The sequence below is a fragment of the Hyla sarda genome, chromosome 5 (genome assembly GCF_029499605.1).
Source record: "Hyla sarda isolate aHylSar1 chromosome 5, aHylSar1.hap1, whole genome shotgun sequence".
Classification (NCBI taxonomy): domain Eukaryota; kingdom Metazoa; phylum Chordata; class Amphibia; order Anura; family Hylidae; genus Hyla; species Hyla sarda.
In genome coordinates, this window is record NC_079193.1 from 159,387,990 (window position 1) to 159,415,655 (window position 27,666).

A 27,666-nucleotide genomic window follows, 5' to 3' on the forward strand; every position below is an offset into this window, starting at 1 on the left:
TGGCGTAGAATACCCCTATGTCCACCCCTATGCAAGTCCCTAATTCAGGCCTCAAATGCGCATGGCGCTCTCACTTTGGAGCCCTGTCGTATTTCAAGGCAACAGAATAGGGTCACATATGGGGTATCGCCGTACTCGGGAGAAATTGCCTAACAAATTTTGGGGGGGGCTTTTTCTCCTTTTACCCCTTATGAAAAGGAACAGTTGGGGTCTACACCAGCATGTTACTGTAAAAAAAATAATTTTTACACTAACATGCTGGTATTGCCCTATACTTTTCATTTTCACAAAAGGTAAAAGGGAAAAAAGCCCCCCAAAATTTGTAATGCAATTTCTCCCGACTACGGAGATACCCCATATGTGGGCACAAAGTGCTCTGGGGGCGCACAACAAGGCCCAGAAGGGAGAGTGCGCCATGTACATTTGAGGTGATTTGCACACTGTACTCCTCATTACATTCTGTGAGGGGTCTAGTTTCCAAAATGGTATGCCATGTGGGGGTTATTTTGCTGTTCTGGCACCATAGGGGCTTCCTAAATGCAACATGCCACCCGAGCAAAATTTGCTCTCAAAAAGCCAAATATGACTCCTTCTCTTCTGAGCATTGTAGTTCGTTCGCAGTGCACTTCAGGTCAACTTATGGGGTACCTCCATACTCAGTAGAGATGGGGTTCCAAATTTTGGGGGGTCTTTTCTGCTATTAACCCTTTAAAAAATGTGAAATTGGGGGGGAAACCAACATTTTAGTGACATTTTTTTTTTTTTTACATATGTAAAAGTCGTGAAACACCTGTGGGGTATTAAGGCTCACTTTATTCCTTGTTATGTTCCTCAAGGGGTCTAGTTTCCAAAATGGTATGTCATGTGTTTTTTTTTTTTGCTGTTCTGGCACCATAGGGGCTTCCTAAATGCGACATGCCCCCCAAAAACCATTTCAGAAAAACGTACTCTAAAATCCCCTTGTCGCTCCTTCGCTTCTGAGCCCTTTACTGCGCCTGCCGAAAACTTTACATAGACATATGAGGTGTGTCCTTACTCGAGAGAAATTGGGCTACAAATAGAAGTATACATTTTCTCCTTTTACCCCTTGTAAAAATTAAAAAATTTGGTCTACAAGAACATGCGAGTGTAAAAAATGAAGATTGTGAATTTTCTCCTTCACTTTGCTGCTTTTCCTGTGAAATACCTAAAGGGTAAAAACATTTATTGAATGTCATTTTGAATACTTTGGGGGGTGCAGTTTTTATAATGGGGTCATTTATGGGGTATTTCTAATATGAAGACCCTTCAAATCCACTTCAAACCTGAACTGGTCCCTGAAAAATTGCGAGTTTGAAAATTTTGTGAAAAATTGGAAAATTGCTGCTGAACTTTGAAGCCCTCTGGTGTCTTCCAAAAGTAAAAACTCGTCAATTTTATGATGCAAATATAAAGTAGACATATTGTATATGTGAATCCCAAAAATTTTTGGGGGGGAATATCCATTTTCCTTACAAGCAGAGAGCTTCAAAGTTAGAAAAATGCAAAATTTTAAATTTTTTCATCAAATTTTGGGGTTTTTCACCAAGAAAGGATGCAAGTTACCACAAAAATGTACCACTATGTTAAAGTAGAATATGACATGAAAAAAACAATCTTGGAATCAGAATGATAACTTAAAGTATTCCAGAGTTATTAATTTTTAAAGTGACAGTGGTCAGATGTGCAAAAAAGGGCTTCTTCCTAGAGGTGAAAATGGGCTCCGTCCTTAACCCCTTAAGGACGCAGGACGTAAATGTACGTCCTGGTGAGGTGGTACTTAACGCACCAGGACGTACATTTACGTCCTATGCATAACCGCGGGCATCGGAGCGATGCCCGTGTCATGCGCGGCTGATCCCGGCTGCTGATCGCAGCCAGGGACCCGCCAGCAAAGGCCGACGCCCGCGATCTCGCGGGCGTCCGCCATTAACCCCTCAGGTGCCGGGATCAATACAGATCCCGGCATCTGCGGCAGTTCGCGATTTGAATGAATGATCGGATCGCCCGCAACGCCGCACGGAGATCCCCTCTCCTTCCTCCGTGCGGCTCCCGGCGTCTCCTGCTCTGGTCTGTGATCGAGCAGACCAGAGCAGGAGATGACCGATAATACTGATCTGTTCTATGTCCTATACATAGAACAGATCAGTATTAGCAATCATGGTATTGCTATGAATAGTCCCCTATGGGGACTATTCAAGTGTAAAAAAATTTAAAAGTAAAAAAAAAAAGTGAAAAATCCCCTCCCCAATAAAAAAGTAAAACGTCCGTTTTTTCCTATTTTACCCCCAAAAAGCGTAAAAAACATTTTTTATAGACATATTTGGTATCGCCGCGTGCGTAAATGTCCGAACTATTAAAATAAAATGTTAATGATCCCGTATGGTGAACGGCGTGAACGAAAAAAAAAAATAAAAGTCCAAAATTCCTACTTTTGTAATGCATTTTATTAAAAAAAAAATTATAAAAAATTAATTAAAAATTTTTAATATGCAAATGTGGTATCAAAAAAAAGTACAGATCATGGCGCAAAAAATGAGCCCCCATACCGCCGCTTATACGGAAAAATAAAAAAGTTAGAGGTCATCAAAATAAAGGGATTATAAACGTACTAATTTGGTTAAAAAGTTTGTGATTTTTTTTAAGCGCAACAATAATAGAAAAGTATGTAATAATGGGTATCATTTTAATCGTATTGACCCTCAGAATAAAGAACACACGTCATTTTTACCATAAATTGTACGGCGTGAAAACGAAACCTTTCAAAATTAGCAAAATTGTGTTTTTCGTTTTAATTTCCCCACAAAAATAGTGTTTTTTGGTTGCGCCATACATTTTATGATATAATGAGTGATGTCATTACAAAGGACAACTGGTCACGCAAAAAACAAGCCCTCATACTAGTCTGTGGATGAAAATATAAAAGAGTTATGATTTTTAGAAAGCGAGGAGGAAAAAATGAAAACGTAAAAATTAAGGGGTTAAAGGGGTACTCATTACATTTTGATGTAAAGTTTACCCTATTTATTGCAAATGGGGAAATTGCAGCTAAAGGGGTACTACACTGGAAAACATTATTATTATATATATTTTTTTAATCAACTGGTGCCAGAAAGTGAAACAGATTTGTAAGTTCCTTCTATTAAAAAAATATCTTTATCCTTCCAGCAACTATAAGCTGCTGTATGATCCAGATGAAATTATTTTCTTTTTAACCACAGTGCTCTCTGCTGACACCTCTGTTCATATCAGGAACTGTCCAAAGCAGGGGAGGTTTTCTATGGGGATTTGTTCTCACTCTGGACAGTTCCTAAAATGGACAGAGGTGTCAGCAGAGCGCACTGTGGTCAGAAACAAAAGGAAATTTTAAAAGAAGAGAACTTCATGTGGATCATACAGCAGCTAAGTACTGGAAGCATTAAGATTTTTTTTATAGAAGTAATTTACAAATATATTTCACTTTCTGGCACCAGTTGAAATTTTTTTTCCAGTGGAGTACCCCTTTAACTGCAATTTCCCCATTTGCAATAAATAGGGTAAACTACATCAAATAGGATAAGTAACACATGCATTATAAATACAGCATAAAATAGATGAAAAGAAAGAATCAGACTAGAGCATGTATCATTCGCTAAAGGTGGTTTATTGTTTACTAACATTATTTCACACAAACCAAAAATAAATAAAAAGCATAGCCTTTCATAACTTTAATTAAAAGGGATCTAACAACAATGTTAGGATGTTTGAATGTTCTATCGCAAGAAGCTTCTTTTTCTCTGTATACCTATGGAGTTTGGTGTTGCTAGAGGACGTTCACCAGTAAAGGCCAGGTGTTCCATTTTGGTATAAGGGTATCATAGGTCCATTTAGGTCTGCTGCTCCTCCCAGGAAGTGATACCACCTGGTTGGGGAGGCTATTTATAGATACACGTGGAGTACTTGGATGGGGATGCCAGATGGAATACCATATGTACCCTTTACCTGTATTCATTTTTTACTTTCGTTCTGCTTTTTATCTTGTTCACTATGAGGGACATTTATTAATGTTTGCTTATGTATTCCTTTGCTTACCGTATTTTTCGCCCTATAGGACGCACCGGCGTATAAGACGCACCCAATTTATAGGTGCAAAATCTAAAAAAAAATAAAGATTTTGAACCCAATAGTGGTCTTCAACCTGCGGACCCCCAGCCGTTGGCTGTCCGGACATACTGGGAGTTGTAGTTTAGCAACATCTGGAGGTCCGCAGATTGAAGACCACTGGATAGGAGGTAATACTCACGTGTCCCCGCCGCTCTGGACCAGTCACCGCTGCCCTGGATGTCGCTCCATCGCTGTCGCCGTCGCTCTGGAACGTCTCTGCTGCCAGCCAAGTATCCTTGCTCTCCGTCGCCGCCATCATGTCGTTACGCACGCCGACGCACGTACGCGACGACGAGGAAGGAGAGCGCAGGCCATACAGGGGATCCCTGAACGGAGAAGACACCGAGGAGGCAGGTAAGGTCCCTCCCGGTGTCCTGTAAGCAATAACCCGGCTATTCAGTCGGGCTGTTCAGGACCGCCGCGGTGAAATTGCGCCGGTCCCGAACAGCCCGACTGAACAGCCGGGTTAGTGTCACTTTCCCTTCAGACGCGGCGGTCAGCTTTCATCGCCGTGTCTGAAGTGTTAATACAGGGCATCACCGCGATCGGTGATGTCCTGTTTTAGCCGCGGGTCCCGGCCGTTGATGGCCGCAGGGACCGACGCGATAGTTAAGTTTTGGAAAACTTGCTTTTCTGCTTTCCATGTTGCACTAAAAATTGCGTAGTTGCAGGCGCGACATTTTTGCGACATTTTTAGTAAAGAAAAATTAACTAAATCGCTTGATAAATGCCTGTCTATATGGCTAGGTTCAGATTAAGGAATCTCCATCAGAAAATATTTCGGCCAAAGATTCTGAAGACGCCCAGCGCTGTCTGAATCATGCATTCCGTGCAGACTAAAGAATGACAGAGATAATTCTTTCAACAGCAGAATTCTGTCGCTTGTACTGCACAATGGAATTCTATTGACAGCAATGGGATTCTGCTGCACTTGGATTTCTAAGTGAAATCAGCTTGGGAATTCTTCAGTCTGAACCTAGCCTAACTGTTTATATTCTCTGATGAAGTGGATTTGTACACAGAAATTATGCATTGGTATGTTTATCCATCCTCTACCTTGGCCAGCAAAATCCCCTCAACCAAAGCTAAGAAAATAATACTCAAGTAAAGATTTCATCATTGACAAAGACTAACATTAGCAAAAAGGAGGTGTGAACCATTGATTCCAGAACAAAGGATGTGTGGAACTACTGGCCCCAGAGAGAAGAAAGTAAAAGTAGCTCTCAGAACCTGCTGTGCTGTGATATTTGTGGCCTTCGCCACCTGACCCTACAGAAATCTGGAAGGGCGAGATCATCTTTTTATGCATTAAAGGAAAACTGTCACATTTTCTCCCGCACTATCCACATTTACTGGTGGATAGTGCGGGAGATGCTGATTAAAACGAGCCCTACCTTTGTCTGATCCACGCCGCCGTTCGCCCGCAATTGTAGTTTTAATCTCTGTGTATATCCGGCTGTAACTGGCAAAGGCGGGGCTTCTGCGGGCCGCTCATGAATATTCATCCCTCCCTCTGGTTAGGAGCAGCGAAGAGAGGGAGAACAGGAGTGATGAATATTCATGAGCGGCGCTGCGTCAGTGTCCGTTAGCCCGCAGAAGCACCGCCTTTGCCAGTTACAGCCGAATCTACAGAGATTAAAACTACAAGTGCGGGCGAACGGCGGCGCGGATCAGACCAAGGTAGGGATCGTTTTAATCAGCGTCTCCCGCACTAATTTATCTTCTTATCTCCTCTCCCCCAACCTATAAAAGTAATAAACTGGGAAGGATAATAGCATGGGTCTAGGGACCCTAACTTCTCCTATTCTAACTAGATGATCACCCTACTCCTAGGCGGTATAAACCGGTGGATAGTGCGGGAGAAAATATGTGACAGTTTTCCTTTAATGCTTTGGGTATATATGCTATTGCTGATCTAAGAGTTGCTGTTTTGGGGTATTTTTCCACAGAATACACTTTGAGCAGCACACTGGATTATTGATCCCCAGTGTGCGTTGATGCACACACCATGAAGGCCTTCCTAATTTTTGATTACGTAAAGGTGTCTGAGTGTTATGGGATTTATTTTTAATAAGTGTATTAAAGGGTATACTGGTTTTTTTTCTGTCAAATATTTGGTTTTGATTAGAAAGAAACCATTTTAATGCATCTTGTATAGACCCGTTATCTGTGATTTTTGATCACTGCATACATTAAAAGGTGTTTTCCCCCATAGGGTGATTTTAGTACGTACCTGGCAGGCAGTAATGGACATGCTTAGGAAGGATCTGCGCTTGTCTTGGGCTAAATGGCTATGTTGTGAGATTACCATAATACTGTGGCTAGCTTTTTGTGAACTGGTATTTCCTGTTTGACTTTATTTATTTACTACAAATCCCACAATTCCATTGTCCTTCCTCCCACTCATCAGCCACCCCAACCATTGAAACATAAAATAGCTGCATCCATCAAAAGACCTGTGGTTTTCAAACAGGGTGCCTCCAGCTGTTGCATTAGTTGCAGATTGATCCCTCCACCCATTGAAGCAGACAGGCTCCCTGTCATCAGCTGACAAGCGAGTCAGGTCTCTGCCTCATTGCAACCTGGGAAAAATAAAGTCTACCTGCGTGTTATACGCCGATAAGCCGCTGCAGTTCAATGATTTAAAGTGGGCACTTTAAATCAATGAACTGCAGCGGCTTTGCAGGTACAGAGACCTGCCATCGCTGCCGGCTTCTCTGCCCCTGCCTGCCCTGCGGTCTAGAGCCCTGCTGCCGCAGACAGATTGAGAGAAGGGGCAGCGGCACCCATTGCCGGCGCCGCTGCCCCGTTGCCTTCCCCATCCCCGGTTGTATAATTACCTGTTGCCGGGGTCGGGTCCGCGCTGCTTCAGGCCTCCGGTGTGCATCCTCTGCGTCGTTGCTATGCGCTGCGAGACACAATGACGTCACTCGTCATTGAGCCGCGCCGTGCAGTGCATAGCAACGACGCAGGGGACGCACACCGGAGGCCTGAAGCAGCGCGGACCCGACCCCGGCAACAGGTAATTATACAACCGGGGATGGGGAAGGCAACGGGGCAGCGGCGCCGGCAATGGGTGCCGCTGCCCCTTCTCACCCCCTGGCTATCAGCGCCGCTGCCCCTGGCACAGATAGTCAGGGGGAGAGAACGGACAGCGGTGCAGAAAGCCAGCGGGAGAGAAGCGGCGGCAGCAGGGCTCTAGACCCCAGGAAAGGCAGGGGGAGAGAAGCGGGCAGCGACGGCCTCTCTCCCCCTGCCTTTCCTGGGGTCAGAAACAGTATCGGGGTATACGCATGCACACACACGCACCCTCATTTTACCTACCAAGGATATTTGGGTAAAAACTTTTTTTACCCAAATATCCTTGGTAAAATGAGGGTGCGTGTTATAGGCCGGTGCGTGGTATACCCCGATAAATACGGTATGTATTTATGTATGTATAGGAAGAGACCTGTGAGCCAAACCCAGCAAAGCGGGAGGCAACAATGGAAGGCTACTTTCTTGACTGAATACAGGGTTCCTTAAATGTCTTTAAAAGATAGGATCTTTCTGAAAAGTTGCATTGTTTCATTCATTATAGTGCATTGTAGTAAAGGAGCCTGTGTCTGGCTCAAACTGCATGTGGTAACAGTTCGCAGGTTCCTTTCTAATAGGATACAGTCTACTTTAAGGTTTCCATGTAGTCAAAATAAGAAGTCAGTAGCAGTTTCTATTCTGCTAATTTGTACTAATAAATTTTTTTTAGTGATTTTAACAGTAGATGAGGTAGGTGATATTGTCTTATGAAACCTTATACAAGCAAAGTCCCTCCATCTAGACAGTCCTGGGCTTATCTAAGTACCTTTACTTCATCTGCTCGTCTAAACCGCTTGAGCTGCCGCAGACGCATGTACTCAGATTTCACCCGCTTCCTCCAGCATACTGGTCCTTTATCCGATTTTTTGCCCGTCTGGCCCATGATTATTCTGCAGAGATAAAAAGTCATCTAAGTTTCCAGATCCAAACACTGTATTTAATTAACCAGCATTTACTGTATTGAAATCAGAGTTGTAAGGTTATGACTTATCTTTATTAGCTCGTCTCAAATATCATTACATAATGGCTAAATAGAGATTCAGAAACATTACAAAATAAAAAGGCATATTTAATGTACAAATATCAGGACAGCACATAGGAGAGGCAGGTAAAGTTCCCGTCACAAAAAAACATTTGACATGTCCTAGAGACATAAATAGCTTTGCTCTGTTGAGGTTTTGGTTTTCAGACCACCACCAAATCGCTTGAAACAGATGGGAGAAGTGTTTGACTAACCAGCTTGCAGCGATCTCCATCGCACTGCAGGGCATGGTCTCTATAGATGTACAATGGAGCGCATCTCCTGCAGCAAGCAGGAAAAGCCAAAGAGCGCTTAGCCGAGCCCTTCCACTGACGGTACATAACATTTGATGGGGGTCGAGACCCCGACATATCAAAATATTTCATGTAATTAACATATGTCAAAAGTTTTAAAAGTGACAGTGCCCATTTAACAGAAAATATTCCTGAACTGAGTGAAAAATGCAACACCATCTTTCTGAAAAGGAGTTTTTTTTTTTTTACTCACAGTAAAATCTCTTTCTCGTAGCTTTCATTGGGGGGACACAAATACTGTTGGGTATATGCTCTTGCCTCTAGGAGGCGCTGACACTAGGATAAAAAAGTCAGCTCCTCCCTGGCAGGATATACCCGCCCACCTGCAGTGAGTTAATCAGTTTTGTCACAAAGCAGTAGGAGAAGCCAACAAAGAAATATGTCTGAACCCTAGAAAGGAATCCCGGAAAAAATTAAATAACCGGAAGAGAGTATGAAGAAATGGGTGGGTGCTGTGTACCCAATGAAAGCTACAAGAAAAACATATTACGGTGAGTACAAAAAAAACTCCGCCAGCTCAAAGACAGCAGCAGCCGCCGGCTTACAGCGTAAAAACAGCGGGGAAAAAGAAAATAATGTCCCCAGCTGCTTGAGTGGGGAAAGAGGGTGGAGCCAAGCCCTGACTTCCAGCTCAGAGACAATGGCCACCAGTTTACCTTGTAAGCAGCGGCCGGGGGGGGGGGGGAAATCCACAGCACTAGTTCCCGTGCTGCAGGAGAGGGGACTGGAGGCGGAGCCAGCTCTGTTTTCCTGCCCGACCATCATGGCCGCCAGCAAAGTGTAAACGCAGGGTGATTTAAAACAACTCACACTGCGGAAGGCTTGTGGGCAGCCCGCTGCCAAAGCAGTCGATTTATGCAAAGTTGGAAGGGATGGAGAGGGGGCAGATATGAGGGAAGGAATACTCACCTACCGGGAAGATGTCCTCTCATACTCACCTTATTTAGTCTTCGGCCTGCTTAACACCATACTGCATCACGCCAGGCTGCCATAGCGGGACAGGCAGGGGCAAGAGGGTACTACCCTGGCGCTGGCTGTTGGCGAGAAGGGGTTAACCATCCATACTTTATGTCCCATGCCCCTTCATCGCAAGCGGGGGATTAGGCAGCGCCATGCTCCTGTCGCCCCTACCTACAGAAAATACTAAAAGGAGAGAAAGTCTAAACACTAGGAAACTAGAAAAATAAAAAATAAAGACCAGGTCTGGGGAGTTCCAGACCTGTGTCTTGCCTTCTACTGAAACTAGCTAAAACAGATTAACTTACTGCAGGTGGGCGGGTATATCCTGCTATTGTTAGCGCCTCCTAGTGGCAAGAGCATATACCCAACAGTATCTGTGTCCCCACTGGAGAGCGACCAAGAAATAAAGTTATAAATAACAGACCTACTTACTGGCTTTTGTCTGATAGCTTCACATCCCCACATGCAAAAATTCCTAAACCAGAAACATGTATTAGCACTTGAGATGTTTGGTTTCTTTTTTCTAGTGTGTCCCATAAGATGCAGCCTGACATGGCTCTCTAATGGTGGTAAAATGGATTTTTTATCCAAATGAAAAACCGTACCAAATCCGATGGAGGACCTACCAGATACCGCAGACAAAGAGAAAAGAGAAGACATAAAATCCAAAAAAACAAAACCAAAGAAAACAAAATAAAACTAAATACAGTAATAAATATCTCGGATAGAGCTCTCACGAATCATGAAATTTCAGTGTTAAATAAAGGGCTCAACTTTGTCCCTCTGTTTGAAAAACAAAATTTGAACATAAAGTGGACTTCTACAAATTCTGCCGAAGGATTAGGATGAAGATGTTCCTGTATGATGTGAATAAGGGCCAAGAGCGAGCCTTACTGAGAGACATTCCTGTTAATCTTAGGAAGTCATCTTTGTTCGATCCGGACATAAAAAATGGGACACTAGAGGCATTCACTCAGGTCGTTATGTCTGAACTGGACTCTAAATGGACATCCGTTCCATACATACAACCGAATCTAACTAAATAGGAACATTTTGCACTGAAGACCTTCAGCAGAGACCCCTCCCTTGTCGTCAAAAGGGCTGACAAGGAAGGGGCCACTGTGGTGATGAATAGGGTTAATTATATTGATGAAGCTATAAGACAGTTATCAGATAACAATGTGTATAGAGTACTTGAAGATCCTACATTGCAGTATAAACGTTTAGTTGATGATTACATTTTATCACACGTTGAGGATGGTATTATTTCCCAAAAGCTAGGAAACGCTTTGATTACCGAGTACCCCAGAATACCTGTGTTATACCTTCTTCCCAAGATCCACAAGGACCGCGACAGGCCTCCAGGTTGCCCGATCGTCTCTGGATCGGGCTCCCTGCTACAGCCTTTCGCGGTCCTTGTGTATAATTACCTTCAACCCCTCGTTAAAAAACTCCCCAGATGTCTGTTTGACACTTCGGAATTTGTAAGACGTTTAGAGACTATACAGAGTGAGGAGGTGGACTATCTGTGTACCTTAGACGTCCAAAGTCTGTACACAAATATTCCACTGGATGAAGGAATGGCATGCACTCACGAATTATTGTCTACTGATGCCTCATTAGACAATTAAAAAAAATTAGTTTCCTTATGGGTTTGTTGAATATGGCACTTACCATGTATTATTTTCGGTTCGACCGCACTTTCTACCTCCAAATTTATGGGGTCTCAATGGGCTCATCTGTAGCACCAAGTGTCGCAAATATATTTGTGGCTGACTGAGTGTCGTAATGTGTTTGGCGACTCCATGAATGCGCTGTCCACGTGGTTTCGCTACGACGTGTTCATGACATGGAAGGCTGATGAACAGTCCCTCTTAAATTTTGTCAATTATTTGAACAAATGTCACAATACAATAAAATTCACATTAAATTATGATCGTGATATTATCCACTTTCTTGATGTGCAAATAAGATGTACATCTAAGGGCTTCTACGCCGCCATGTATGTGAAGCCCACCGATGTTAATAACACCCTCCATAAAAAAAGTTTCCACGCACCGACCACATTCAAAGGTCTGCCACGCAGTCAATTCATTAGAGCTAGACGCATTACTGGATCTGATCAGGAATACGCTATCAGTCAAAGAAAATTAATACAGAAGTTTACTGAAAAAGGATACGACCACAGAGAGGTGAAATTAGAAAGTGAAAAAGTTCAGAAAATAAAAAGAGGAATTTTTTAAATCAAAACCAGAAAAAAACTGTGAAAAATCTGACCGAATTATGTACCTGGGTGCGTACGACAAAAGAGAAAATATGATCAAAAATGTGATTCTAAAAAATTGGCATATCCTGCAAACTGACAAAAATTATGGCAAACTGTTTAAAAATCCCCCAATGTTTACCTACAAGAAGGGACAATCTATTGGTGAAAGATTAATTAGGAGTGATGTATCTATGAGAAAAAGCAGTCGCCAGACATTTTTAGCAAGTAAACGCAAGGGCATATTATACTCTTGTCTGAATTGTGGCCACTGCAGTGACATAATAAAAGGAGACAAATTTAACCACCCATCAAAAGGTTACTCCATTACACATAAAGGTTTTTATACCTGCTTATCCAAAAATGTAATCTATTTGCTCAAATGTACGTGCGGACTCACGTACGTTGGCCAGACAGCAAGAATGATCAAGATTAGATTGACAGAACACAAATTGGTCTTCAGAAAGTTTTTGAATTCAGAGCAAAAAGAAGAAATTGTTATGTTTGGCGAGAGTACAGTAGCAAGACATTTTCGCGAATGTAACCATTCTGTTACTACAGTAAAATGGTTAGTTTTAGAAGAAATACCAGTACAAGCAAATGAGAACCTTAACAAAAGACGCCTACTACAAAGAGAGTGTTTTTGGATTACAGAATTGAATTGTATTTTTCCACAGGGTCTCAATGAGGTATGCAATTTTATAGCATTTTTATAGCATGGTTTTTGTACGTATATATATATTTTTAGCATCTTGTAATTTTTTCATGCGTTTTCTGTGATTATAAATTATGTGAACAGGAGCCTATTCGGTACTCCTATATAATCCTCCCTCCACACCTGGTACGCATGACTAAGGGGGCCCGCCCCCGAAACGCCGTCGCATCCGAGGTGTTGAGCAGATGGAAGATCTTAGCTCTGTGTCTGGAATCAAGCTTTGCTCCACTTTGTTAAAGTATATTTATGCCTATTGAAGAATGAAAAATAAATACCTGAAGTTTTGGAAACGATCTACTGAACCGTGAGTCACTACCCTGTTGGGTCTGTTAACCTTGGACTAAGTAATTTAATACCGTCTTGCCCACCGTGTACATGGCAATTTGTTCTTAAGGGAGGTGTGGAGCTCCCACGTGGGACTTTTGGATCTAATTGATCTCCAATGGTGGGTTCACACTACGTTTTGATGATACAGTCACCGGATCTGGCTGGGGGGGGGGGGGGGGGTTGGGGGAGTGATAACTAGGCACTCCGCATACCAGCTGGACCCGGTTTCAGGTCAGGTCAGGAAACTGCTGGATACGGGGCAAAAGTGAGCCGACAGGAGTCACTATATGAAATGAATGAGATCATAAATGAGATCAGGGCCCGATACGGCTGGGATAAGGGAGTGCCCAGTTTTCACTTCCCCCCCCCCCCCCCCCCCCAGCTAGATCTGGTGACCGTAGTGTGGACCCACCTCATATAAGAGTGAATAAGGGGTTATGGGTACTATCACCAGCGGCAGCACAAAGAAATACAGAACAGTCTCAATTAAGTGAACCGGAAAACACTACTGTTTGTAGCTACACTGCTACTAAAAGAGCCATGGCTCCTTCAAACAGCTGACTGGCAGAGAGTCGGACCCTAGCCAGTCTAATATTGGTGGTCTATCCAGAGGAAACACCTAATACTTAATCCCTTTAAAAGCAAAGGTATTAGGTATTTAGGTATGTGCTTTTCTATCTAAGGGCATCATAAAGTACTGACAGAGACCCTGATCCCAGTGCTAAAGAGTGAGCTGAAGTTAGGCCTGCCCACACACCGCTGTCTGCAGAGTACAGCCAGATAACAGTCATCTGGGTGCACAGGGGCAGGTGGAGCAGCAGCTCATAAATATCAGGAACAGCAGGACACGTGCACATCAATGAGTGGCCTAACTCACTCTAGTCACTATGCAGCAGATACAATGATTTTAAAAAGGAAACTACTCCAAGAAAAAAAAAAAATCTATAAATAATGTAGTGCTGGAATTAATGTCATTATGTTGCTGTCAGATAGGGCAGTATAAACCTTGTAACAGATTCCCTTTAAATCTTTTCTATTCTAGGCTGACCATACCCTACCATGACTACTGAAAACTAATCCAACATGTCCTAAAGGAAAGATATGTTACAGAGATACCGTAAGTGTATGCCCTGGACTAGACAGGAACAATAATTCCGAAACCAGAAAAACAATAAGACAAACTTCTCTCTGAAAATAAACACTTGATAATAGGACATTGTGCTGCAAAGTTCCCAGAGTATAGATAACAGCAAGGCAAAAATAAAATAATTGTTTTCTCCACACACTTGTCCTTCAAATTACAGAAATGCTGAACAACAGTCTCCCACTATTTTGTTTTATTAATTCCCATAAAGAAAACAGTAAGTATAAGTTCTTGTGCACATGGCCACATTATTCATTTTGCAGAAAGACATAACAGGGCTTCCTTCAGGAGGGACATACAAGGAAAAACATCTTAGGCTACTTGCACACTTCCGTGGCGCCCCGTCAAGAACGACCGTCAACTTTTCTTTTTAATCATTTTTATTTTAGTTTGTCAGCCATCATTTTGGCAGGATGCAACGGGCAACAGCAGGTCCCATAGTCAAATGGGTCCATCAGGCACCACCGTTTTTCAGCGGGAGTAGCGAGAGGAAAAAAAAAACCGACAATGCAAGCAGTATTTTCTCTTCTGCCGTTTTCCCTGGCAGCCCAAACCGCCGTCACACTACCGTATGACAACAGTAGTGTGAAAGTAGCCTATGCATAACCTTAGTCAGCAGAATTTATAAGTGGTGCACCCCCCACTTTACATATACGTGATTGACATCTGCCGTGTACCTGCATGTATACAGTGCAGCCATTATTCACTGGAGAGATTGACATGAAGGAGGCACAGGGAGCTCTCACATCAGGAATACAGTGGACAGGTTAAAGTGTACCTGTCATTAAAAACTTTATGTAATGAAGATCATACCATTATATGTATATTTGTAATATACATTGGTTTAAAAAATTTGTATATTTTTGGGTGAAAAATTATGTCTCTGCAGCTATTGCCTATGTCTCTGCAAGGAATCCAAACACAGGAAGGGAGGGCAGGACAAGCAGGGCTCTGTGCAGGCTCCTGGCTTGTCAATCATCCTGCTGTGTGAGCCGGGGGCGTGTCATAGAGCCTCCATGCACAGAGCCCTGCTTGTCCTCAGTGCGCAGAGCCCTGCTTATTCATTCATATTTACTGTATTCAGACTTGTCACAAAGACACACATGGAATAGCTGCAGGGTCAAAAAACAGGTGACAGGTACACTTTAAACTGAATATGTCACCTACTAGCTTTTTATTTTAACATTAGTCAGATACTGAAACATGTTCTTTTTTCCCTAATCCGTTTCTATGTAATTTTTTAGCACATGGTAGAATATACAAATTGAAACTATATAGAATATACAAATTGAAACTATAGTAAATACTCTATTTTTCGTGCTGAAAACGCCCCCCTCGGCTTATACTCGAGTGAACTCTCCACCTGTCAATCCCTTCTCCGTGGTCTTCAACCTGCGGACCTCCAGATGTTGCAAAAGTACAACTCCCAAAATGCCCGGACAGCCATCGGCTGTCCGGGCATGCTTGGAGTTGTAGTCTTGAAACCTCTGGAGGTCCGCAGGTTGAAGACCACTGCGGCCTTCGTCATCATCCAGACCACCCCTTTAGTTTTCTACTCACCTCCCCTAAGTGGGAAGGAAGGGTGAACTGGTCCGGGCCATCTATGCTGCAGGGACCGTCCGGTGAGGAGGGTTAGTCGTTCCGGGCTGTCCATTTTCACCGGAGGGGCCCTCTTCTCCGCGCCCGGCCCCCGGACTAGTGACGTTGCCTTGACGACGACGCACAGAGACGTTTATGCGAGTCCCTGTGCGTCGTCGTCAAGGCAACGTCACTAGTCCGGGGAAGGGCCCGGAGCGCGGAGAAGAGGGCGCCCCCCCGGTGAAAATGGACAGCCCGGAACGACTAACCCTCCTCACCGGACGGTCCCTGCAGCATAGATGGCCTGGACCAGCTCACCCTTCCTTCCCACCGAGGGGAGACGAGTAGAAAACTAAAGGGAGTGTCTGGATGATGACGAAGGCCGCAGTGGTCTTCAACCTGCGGACCTCAACATCTGGAGGTCCGCAGGTTGAAAATCACTGATGAAGGGATTGACAGGCGGTGATAATGAAGGGGGGGGGGGTGATGTATTTCCTACCCTAGGCTTATAGTATTGTGTAAAATGATTCTTCAATCTAAACTCTCCACCTAACAGCAAGCAGTTATGTGTAACTGTATCTCTGCATATTACAGTACACCCCTGGGAATTACACTATAGAATCACAGACCTATTTTGAAAACATAAAAAAAAAAATGAAACAGAAGATTGAACAAAAATACAAGTCACATTTTAGGAACTTTTCCCATTACAGTATATAAAATCACACAAACCTTTAAGACACATCTCAATGATGCATACATGGGAGAGATGAGGCAGCAGGGGTCATTGTAGAAAGCATGTGTGCTGTGTATATATATCTCAAACCAAGGTAAGAGAGATTTAAAGCTCAAAGTTCTATTGGGTTAATAACCTTGGTGGAGTCATGTATCATGGCCATCACGATCAGAAGCTTCCTAGTACAGGTATAACACTATGTAAATTAGTGATCAGTCATGAAAATCATCTCCACTTGTGACAGGAATGATATCTGTATCTCTAGACACAAAGGGCGCAGACTAAGCACTCCATAAAAACATGCATCTGTCAGCTTTTCTTATTCCCCTAAGTAACATTGTTAATTGAGAAGAGGCATGATCGTCTCATGATATATTGCTCAACCACTTTCCTGTAGACGACATTTAATAAAATATGCAACAATATAAAAAGCATTCCCCGGCCACAGAGTAAAACCCTTGTGCTCATTCAGGAAGGTCGTGTGAGGATTTGGGCTTAGATATAGAAGAACACTGTATGCAAGCAGAGGAAAAACCAAGTTCAAAAAGATACAAGATTTACAGAGGTTCCTGCATGTTTCATGCACAATCCTCAAAGGCACCTTGTGATTGCTCTTCAAAATCCATACGTTTAACTAAAGAAACATATGGAAGCTATACTCAAGTCAGATGTCCAAAACAGACCATCACAAAAGGGAAGGATTTGTCAAAACCGTTTCGGAAAAAAAAAATATAGCAGTTGTCTATAGACACTAATATCTTAAAAACTAAAGAACCAATGTGATAGTTGCTATGGGCAACTGCTCCACTTTTCCTGAACAGGTTTTGATAAACGTGTATATTACAGGGGTTTGCTTAAATGGGCACTGCCAGATATAAAAACTTTTGATATGTTGTAAAGCATGTAAACCAATAGGTTTGGCAATTGCCTTCATTAAAAAAATTCAGTATTTCATACTGAAAAAGCCAGTAAAAAACTGCCTCCTGGGATACATACCATCCTGGCTGTGTCCACTCGTTATCACCTATGTCATGGACCCACTTCATGATTGACAGGTCTGCAGATGTAAAGCTGCTGTGATCTGCTCCCTCATTGTCTGTGTTTACTTCACAGTCTCTTGGGTGAGGAGAAGGGGCAGGAGTACACTGCTGCCTGTGAGCAGATGATGAAAGAAGCTGGTGAATGAAGATAGGGACTGAAGGGAGGGTTTTTGTTTAACCCCTTAAGGACCACGGGTTTTTCCATTTTTGCACTTTCATTTTTTTTTTCTCATCACCTTCTAGAAATCAAAACGCCTTAAATTTTGCACCTACAGACTCATATGAGGGCTTATTTTTTGCGCCACCAATTGTACTTTGTAATTACATCAATCACATCACCACAAATTTCCCGCAAACCCAGAAAAAAATATTTGTGGGGAAAAATTGGAAAAAATGCCATTTTGTAACTTTTGGGGGCTTCCGATTCTAAGCAGTGCACTTTTCAGTAAAAATGACACCATATATTTATTATGTAGGTCCATACAGTTACAATGATTCTACATTCTAGAAACATGTGCCTGTTATTGTATCCATATATACCAGCTAAATGGATTAAACATGGTGTCATATGACCTAACACTTTCCAGAAAATAGTAATTTTTGTTTTCTTTAACTTCATTAATTAGAAACAGGACAACGCCACCCAGAGACAACAGAGATATACACACACACTGTGACAAAGTTTTTTGACTTATACTAACCATAATAATAATTATTCCATTTCAGTCAGCCATGGATGTCATGTAAACCTGGTGCAAACTGCATGACAAGGGGTCACATTGGCCCAGATTTATCAAACAACCAATCACAGCTCAGCTTTCACTTTCACCAGAGCACGTTAGCTGAGCTTTGATTGGTTACTGTGTGAAAATCTTGTGGAGATCCTATGTATAGCTCTATTCAAAAAGGCCAAGGATACATTACAGAGGACAGATAATTCCTATTCTGTGAGTATTAAAGGGGTATTCCGGCTTTACACATCTTATCCCCTATCCTTTGGATAGGGGATAAGATGTATGATCGCAGGGGTCCTGCCACTGGGGACCCCACACTCTCTGTGCAGCCCTTGGCATTCTGTGCCGGTGCTGCATCCGAGACGGGGACATGACATCATGGCCACATCTCCTGGTGGCGTCATGCCACACCCCCTACATTCATGTCTATGGGAGGGGGTGTGACGGCCGTGACATCACTGTCTTGGAGGCAGCGCCCAGCATAGAATGCCAATGGATAGGGGATAAGATGTACACTGCTTGCTTTAGCAGCAGAGTACAGAGTGGCTGGGATTTTGTGTGTAGATCCTGCTGCCTCATAAAAATAGGTACCCTTTTACCTTTACAATCTCCATCCAGATGCTCAGATGTGATCTAAGGTAGGTGAACTTTGGAGGCAGGTAGACAAAGTAAATGAAATCACCTATTATAGCAACTTGATGCTTTTTGACAGTTGACAGTGGTTAGTATAAGATACATTTATATTTATTAGGGATCGACTTATATTGATTTAACCCCTTAAGGACTCAGGGTTTTTCCGTTTTTGCACTTTCGTTTTTTCCTCCTTACCTTTTAAAAATCATAACCCTTTCAATTTTCCACCTAAAAATCCAAATTATGGCTTATTTTTTGCGTCGCCAATTCTACTTTGCAGTGACATTAGTCATTTTACCCAAAAATGCACGGCGAAACGGAAAAAAAAAATCATTGTGCGACAAAATCGAAAAAAAAACGCCATTTTGTAACTTTTGGGGGCTTCCGTTTCTACGCAGTGCATATTTCGGTAAAAATTACACCTTATCATTATTCTGTAGGTCCATACGGTTAAAATGATACCCTACTTATATAGGTTTGATTTTGTCGCACTTCTGGAAAAAATCATAACTATATGCAGGAAAATGTATACGTTTAAAAATGTCATCTTCTGACCCCTATAACTTTTTTATTTTTCCACATACAGGGATGGGTGGCGATGCATTATCGGCAAGGTAATTGCCGATACCGACCAAAATCGGGAATATCGGCCGATAACATCTGCCAAACTGATAATCGGTCGAGCCCTAGTATTTATCTTCCGTTTTAGGCAATTTTATATGTTCCTCTGGTTCAATAAATAATATCACATGATATCAATGATTTAAGAGAACTAAAACCTTTTTTTGTTTACGCTTTAATCTAAAAAAAAAATGGGAAAAGGAAAGGGATTTAAAAAGGAGTAAACAGTTTTTTTTTTTTAACACTTTATTAGTCCCCATAGGAGACTTGTATTAAAAAGGACATGTCAAAAAAAAAAAAGAAAGAAGAAAAAAAACATTATCCCCCTATCAGCAGAATAGGGCATACGTTTTAGATTGCGGTGGGTCCGAGCGCTGGGGCCCCCCACAATCTCCTGAACAGAGCTCCGGCTCTTTTGGCCCCCTCCATATATCTCTATGGGAGAGCCGTTCAGCTATCTTTGGCTCTCCCATAGAGAGATATATGGAGGAGGCGTGGCAGCCCCCGTTTCGGGCATGGGTCATGAAGTGCCGCTCAAGGAGAGAGCCAGGGCTCCAAACAGGAGATCTCAAGGGGCCTCAGCGCTCGGACTCCCCGCGATCTAAACCTTATTCACTATCCTGCGGATAAGAGAAGTTTTTTTTGTATGAGACTTCTTTATTCATCACTGCGGCCAGGAGACTATCTTAATAATATTTATCATTAAGCCCACATCACTACAAGTGCATAGCTCAATAGTCATATTCTCTAGCTGTAAATACCGTGATTTATCAAAACCTTTGAAACAAAAGTGTCTTTTTTTCTGGACAGAGAGCAGCCATTCACAGCTAACTTCACTTCTCAAATAGCTCTGGTAAAATGAAAGCTTAGCTGTGATTGGATGCCATCTTTCAGAGACAAAAATCAGCACCCCATAGTCTGCCATAGCTAGAAAACCTTATAATACAGTGACTGGCAAAATTAAAAGGTATGGTTCATTTTCTGCCGAGATCTGCAGCTCTGTGCCGGGTATGCAGCTGACAGATTTCCTTTAGCATAGGCAGGCACCATGCTGTGACACCACTCTGCCTGCCCTGCTGATCGTAAGAGCGAGGGTAGGGTGAGTATTTGTAGGCCAAAATTTATGTGAAGAGGGCAGTGTTCCTGTGTGGAAGCACTATAACTCTGAGGAGGACACTAAGGAAGCACAATTAATGTGAAGAGGGCACTAGGGTGGAAACTATATTGTAAGGAACACACTAAGGAGCCCTACTAATTGTGTAGGGGCAGTAACAGAGCACTATAGGTTATCATAGAGGGTACTGTGTTTACTTTGGGGGGTAACCTTTAGTTATAGAAACATGGAATAAGGGCTGCAATGATTAAAGGGGTTATCCAAGAAAAAAAAAGAAAAATTTTAACATATCAACTAGCTCCAGAAAGTTACAGATTTGTAACTTACTTCTTAATCATTTCAGTACTTATGAGCTGCTGAAGTTGAGTTCTTTTCTGTCTAAGTGCTCTCTGATGACACCTGTCTTTGGGAACTGTTCAGAGTAGATGCAAATCCCCATAGCAAACCTCTTCTACTCTGTGCAGTTCCCGAGACAAGCAGAGATGTCAGGAGAGCACAGTTGACAGACAGAAAAGAACAACTCAAATTCAGCAGCTGATAATTATTGGAAGGATTAAGATTTTTTAATAGATGTAATTTACAAATTCTCTCGGTTAACCCTGCAGGTGCTGTTCCCTCTTCTATCCTCCTTGTTCACGCATCATAGAGCGCTCCCCACTTCCTCCAGTTAACCCTTCCCTGGTCCCCTTATGCCGTTTTGGTTTTTAACCGATCATATTAATAATCGGCTAACTTTTACTACTAATCGGTAGTTGCATAGAATACAGACCTAGTCTAACTAGTCCGCCCGCTGCAGTTGTAAACGTACATTACGTAGGTAGGGGAATCACTCAGGCCTTGGATGTAACCACTATCAAATGTAAGTAATTTTTTCCCATGACTGAGAAATCACATTATGCTACGTTCAACATTTTTTTCATATCTAATGGAAACCACATCACAGTGCCGGATCCACAGCATGACAGATACCACCAAGTCTGATGGGACTGCTGAAAGAGGCTCAGAAAAATGTCTTTAACACGTCTAGGACACAGGGCGTACAGGTTTGTATGAAAAAGTGTGCCTCTAGCTGTTGCATAACTACAACTCCCAGCATGCACGGACAGCCGAAGGGCATGCTGGGAGTTGTAGCAGTGTGCCTCAAGCTGTTGCAAAATTACAACTCCGTATGCCCTTCGGCTGTCAATGCATGCAGAGAGTTGTAATTTTGCAACAGCTGGAGGCACACTGATTGCGAAACACAATTAAGTAACAAACTCCAAGTGTTTCGCAACCATTGTGCCTCCAGCTGTTGCATAACTACAACTCCCAGCATGTATCATCTGTCAATGCATGCTGGGAGTTGTAGTTATGCAACAGCTGAATGTTTGCCCCCCCCCAATGTGAATGTACAGGGTACATTCACACGGGCAGGGGTTTACAGCGAGTTTTCTGCTGTTGAAGTTTGAAATGCAGCAAATTTTCCGCCGCAGCTCAAACTCCCAGCGAGAAACTCACTGTAAACCCCTGCCCATGTGAATGTACCCTTAAAAAACACTTCACTACACAAAATAAAAAAGTAAAACATTACATATACACACCCTTGCACAGTCCCCCGCCTCCCCTCCACCCCCCAATAAAAGATAAATAAATAAATACGTCTTGTACGGCACTGTTACCAAAACGGAGCCTCCAGCTGTTTAAAAACAACAACTCCCAGTATTGCCAGACAGCCACTGACTGCCAAGGCATGCTGGGAGTTTTGCAACAGATGGAGACATCCTGTTTGGGAAACACTGCCGTAGTGTATTTTGGTGGCGGAGGCAAATCCTCAATTTAGGTCTCAAATGCGCATGGCACTCTCTTGCTTTGGAGCCCTGTTGTATTTCAAGGCAACAGTTTAGGGTCACATATTTCCATACTCGGAAGAAATTGAGTTACAAGATTTTGGGGGGGGGGGGGGCTTTTTCTTCTTTTACCCCTTATGAAAAGGTAAAGTTGGGGTCTAAACCACACTGTTAGTGTAAAAACAAAAAATGTTTACACTAACATGCTGGTGTTGCCCCATACTTTTAATTTTCACAAGCGGTAAAAGGAAAAAAAGACCCCCAAAATTTGTACGGAAATACCCCATATGTGGACGAAAAGTGCTCTGCGGGTGCACAACATAGCTCAGAAGTGAGAGCGCACCATGTACATTTGAGTAGTGCTGGGTGGTATTCCAGTTCATACCGAATACCGGTGTGTTTTACCACAATACCGATACAATAGCAACCAACTCCAATGCGTGATGGCGTAGAGAAACGCCTGGCCGCACAGAGTCTCTGGGAAGTGTAGTCCGAGCCGCACTGAACTGACTGTGAGGAGATGGGAGGGGACTCCAACTCCCGGCAGGCACGTGACTTCCGGACGGGCGCAGAAAACTCGAGCAGAACTGCGGAGACATGGAGGAGAGTTGCTGGGCGGCCTGACCGTACCATGGTGAGGACCCCCAACCACCTAACACTATACTGAGGCGCCCCCCCCCCGCCCCCCAAAAAATGAAATACTGTTAAAATCACTGTAATTTAGAAAAATATCGTGATACACAATTTTGGTGATACCGCCCAGCACTACATTTGAGGTCTAAATTGGTGATTTGCACAGAGGTGGCTGATTTTACAGCGGTTCTGACATAAACCCAAAAAAATAAATCCCCACATGTGACCCCATTTTGGAAACTACACCCCTCACGGAACGTAACAAGGGGTACAGTGAGCTTTAACACCCCACAGATGTTTGACAAATTTTCGTTAAAGTTGGATGTGAAAATACATTTTTCCTTTTCACAAGTATGGAAATACCCCATATGTGAATGTAAAGTGCTCTACGGGCGAACTACAATGTTTAGAATAGAAGGAGCGCCACTGGGCTTTTGGAGAGAGAATGTGTCTGAAATTGAAGGCCATGTGTGTTTTTAAAGCCCTCATGGTGCCAGAACAGTGGACCCCCCCCCCCACATGTGACCCCATTTTGGAAACTACACCCCTCACGGAATGTAATAAGGTGTCTGACAAATTTTTGGAACGGTGGTTCGTGAAAATGAAAAATGTAATTTTTCATTTGCACAGCCCATTGTTCCAAAGATCTGTCAAACAGCAGTGGGGTGTAAATGCTCACTGCAGCCCTTATAAAATTCTGTGAGGGGTGTAGTTTCCAAAATGAGGTCAGATGTGGGGGGGTGGGTCCACTGTTCTGGCACCATGGGAGCTTTGTAAACGCACATGGCCCCTGAACTTCTATTCCAACCAAATTCTCTCTCCAAAAGTTCAATGGCGCTCCTTCTCTTCTGAGAATTGTAGTTCGCCAGCAGAGAACTTTATATCCACATATGGGGTATTTCCATACTCAGAAAAAATAGGGTTTCAAAATGTTGGGAGTTTTTTTTTCTCCTATTACCCCTTGTGAAATCTAAAATTTAGGGTAATACCAGCATAAGCGATGAGAGAAGTTACAGTGCTTCGATTCAGTCACAAACTTCTCGGCTCGGCAGTTGCTGACTTTAGCCTGAATAAATTAGTTCAGCTTTCAGGTGCTCCGGTGGGCTGGAAAAGGTGGATACAGTCCTAGGAGAGAGTCTCAAGCCCACTGGAGCACCGGAAAGCTGAACGAATTTATGCAGGCTAAAGTCAACAACTGCCGAGTCGAGAAGTTTGTGACGAATCAAATTACTATAACTTCGCTCATCTCTAACCAGCATATTAGTGAAAAAAATCTCATTTTTAATTTAGAGCCAACACCTGTGGGGTGTAAAGTCTCACTGTACCCCTTGTTACGTGCCTTGAGGGGTGTAGTTTACAAAATAGTGCACCATGTGGCTTGTTTTTTTTTGCTGTTCTGGCACCATAGGGTCTTCCTAAAGGAGACATGCTCCCCAAAAATCATATCAGCAAAATTTGCTTTCAAAATGCTCAATGGCACTCCTTCTCTTCTGAGCATTGTAGTGCACTTGCAGAGCACTTGACGTCCACACATGGGGTATTTCCCTACTCAGAAGAAAAGGGGTTTGAAATTTTGGGTTGCATTTTCTCCCATTACCTCTTGTAAAAATTGTAAATTTGGGGGGGGGGGGGGGCAAGCATTTTAGTGAAAAAAAAATTCATTTACACATCCAAATTCACTGAAAAGTTGTCAAACATGACTCACTGGACCCCTTGTTACATTCATTGAGGGGTGTGGTTTCCCAAATAGTATGCCATGTATTTTTTTATGTTCTGGCACCATAGGGGCTTCCTAAATGCGACATGCCCCCAAAAACCATTTCAGCAAAATTCACTCTCCAAAATCCCATTGTCACTCCTTCTCTTCTGAGCCCTCTAGTTCACCCACAGAGCACTTTACATTCACATATGAGGTATTTCCTTACTCAAGAGAAATTAGGTTACACATTTTGGAGGGTCTTTTTCTCCTTTTATTTCAAATTTCTAAAACTGGGTCTACAAGAACATGAGAGTGTAAAAACATCAAGATTTTGAATTTTCTCCTTCACTTTGTCGCTATTCCTGTAAAACACCTAAAGGGTTAACACACTTGCTGGATGTCATTTTGAATACTATGAGGGGTGCAGTTTTTATAATAGGGTCACTTTTGGTGTATTTCTAATATGAAGGCCCCTGAAATCCACTTCAAACTGAATTGGTACCTGAAAAATTCAGATTTTGAAAATGTTGTGAAAAATTGGAAAATTGCTGCTGAACTTTGAAGCCCTTTGATGTCTTACAAAAGTAAAAAACACGCCCCCTGACAAAGCCATTGAAGCGAGAACGCGTTTGGGGTAGGAGGCGAGAGGTACCCCTTAGGTGCACTGGTCATGTATCTCATTACTGTCTTATATGTACCCGAGTTCTGCAGCTACTACTGCCAGTATATGTTCATTGTGACAGACATATATGCCCTGCTGCAGGGATAGCATTACAATGCTTTAAGCGATTCTATTCTAGCAATCTTTCTATTCTTCTCAGTGTGATTTATATTGTTTTGCCACATTAATATATATATATATATATATATATATATATATATATATATATATACACATACACACACACACACACATACGTACAGTACAGACCAAAAGTTTGGACACACCTCATTACGAGTTTTCTTTATTTACATGACTATGAAAATTGTAGATTCACACTGAAGGCATCAAAACTATGAATTAACACATGTGGAATTATATACATAAGAAAAAAGTGTGAAAATATGTCATATTCTAGGTTCTAGCCACCTTTTGCTTTGATTACTGCTTTGCACACTCTTGGCATTCTCTTGATGAGCTTGAAGAGGTAGTCACCTGAAATGGTCTTTCAACAGTCTTGAAGGAGTTCCCAGCTCACCCCAAACCATCTCGATTGGGTTCAGGTCCGGTGACTGTGGAGGCCAGGTCATCTGGCGCAGCACCCCATCACTCTCCTTCTTGGTCAAACAGCCCTTACACAGTCTGGATGTGTGTTTGGGGTCATTGTCCTGTTGAAAAATAAATGATGGTCCAACTAAAGGCAAACCGGATGGAATAGCATGCCGCTGCAAGATGCTGTGGTAGCCATGCTGGTTCAGTATGCCTTCAATTTTGAATAAATCCCCAACAGTGCCACCAGCAAAGCACCCCCACAACATCACACCTCCTCCACCACATCAGCACACCTGTGAAGTGAAAACCATTTCAGGTGACTACATCTTGAATCTCAACAAGAGAATGCCAAGAGTGTGCAAAGCAGTAATCAAAGCAAAAGGTGGCTACTTTGAAGAATTTAGAATATGACATATTTTCAGTTGTTTCACACTTTTTTGTTACGTATATAATCCCACGTGTTAATTCATAGTTTTGATGCCTTCAATGTGAATCTACAATTAAAACTCTGAATGAGAAGATGTGTCCAAACTTTTGGTCTGTACTGTATATCTATCTAGGTACCAAGTTACATGTCCATATAAGTCCTCGCCCAGTGGACTTCAACTCTAGAGTCCTCATCTCCCTCTCTTCTGCCTGAGTCATCTGTTGTACCCATGTATTATGTTTTTTACTGTGTTTTTTAGGCTTGTTATACCTTAAAGGGGTAATCCACCATAAGGTGATTTTAGTACGTACCTGGCAGACAGTAATGGACATGCTTAGGAAGGATCTGCGCTTGTCTTGAGGCTAAATGGCTATGTTGTGAGATTACCAAAACACTGTGGCTAGCTTTTTGTGAACTGGTATTTCCTGTTTGACTTTTTTTTTTCTTTAACTACAAATCCCATAATTCCATTTTCCTCCCTCCCACACATCAGCCACCCCACCCATTGAAACATAAATGAGCTGCATCCATTCAAAAGACCTGTGGTTTTCAATCAGGGTGCCTACAGCTGTTGCATTAGTTGCAGATTGATCCCTCCCACCCATTGAAGCAGACAGGCTCCCTGTCATCAGCTGACTAGTGAGTCAGGTCTCAGCCGCATTGCAACCTGAGAAAAATCTGAGACAACAATCATTTTGTATGCTGGTAAAAATAAATATTGGAGTGAAAGTCACAGAAGAATTGTGAGAAAACTGTCACACACAGGTACAGACACTATATTATGAACTACACTAACTTTACAGCCCCTGTAGCATAGTCAAATAAACAAAAATTCCTGGAATACCGCTTTAATAAAGTTTGCTTACATTTTAAATCTATATTGCTTCAGTATGGTCTCTTGGTTTTGGAGTTGGTATTCTATACTGACTATATGATATAGGTTCGCGGATAGCCATATATTTTTGGTAAAAAAAAAAAGCAAAAACATGTCAACTTTATGATGCAAACATAAAGTAGACATATTGTATATGTGAATCAATATATCATTTATTTGGGATGTCCATTTTCCTTATAAGCAAAGAGTTTCAAACTTTAAAAAAAATGCTACATTTTCAAATTTTTCATAAAATTTTGGAATTTTTCACCAGGAAATGATGCAAGTATCAACAAAAATGTACCATTAACAAAGTAGAATATGAACAAATCTCTGAATCGGCATGAAAAGTAAAAGCATTCCAGAGTTATTAATGCTTAAAATGACAGTGGTCAGATATGCTAAAAACGCTCTGGTCCTATATGTGAAAATATGCTAGGTCCTAAATCAACCGGTGCCATAAAATTTAACAGATTAGTAAATTACTTCTATTAAAAAAAATCTTAATCCTTCCAGTACATATTAGCTGTTGAATACTACAGAGGAAATTCTTTTCTT

The 27,666-nt window shown here is 42.3% G+C and overlaps 1 protein-coding gene across 8 annotated transcripts in view; it reads right to left on the reverse strand.

Annotated features, from left to right (window-relative positions):
* Positions 1–27,666, reverse strand: part of EZH2 (enhancer of zeste 2 polycomb repressive complex 2 subunit) — a 58,527-nt gene that overhangs the window by 23,446 nt on the left and 7,415 nt on the right. For 6 of the 8 annotated variants that reach the window (XR_008844040.1, XM_056520560.1, XM_056520559.1 and 3 more), the window contains exon 2: positions 8,003–8,126. Coding sequence is in view for 7 of the 8 variants with exons in the window: in XM_056520560.1 (XP_056376535.1) it covers positions 8,003–8,119 (117 nt within the window). In the remaining variant the exon portion in view is untranslated. Of the gene's footprint in view, positions 1–8,002; positions 8,127–9,963; positions 9,983–17,290; positions 17,393–27,666 lie in introns of those variants that run through there. The other 2 variants (XM_056520565.1, XM_056520566.1) reach the window with 2 other exon arrangements.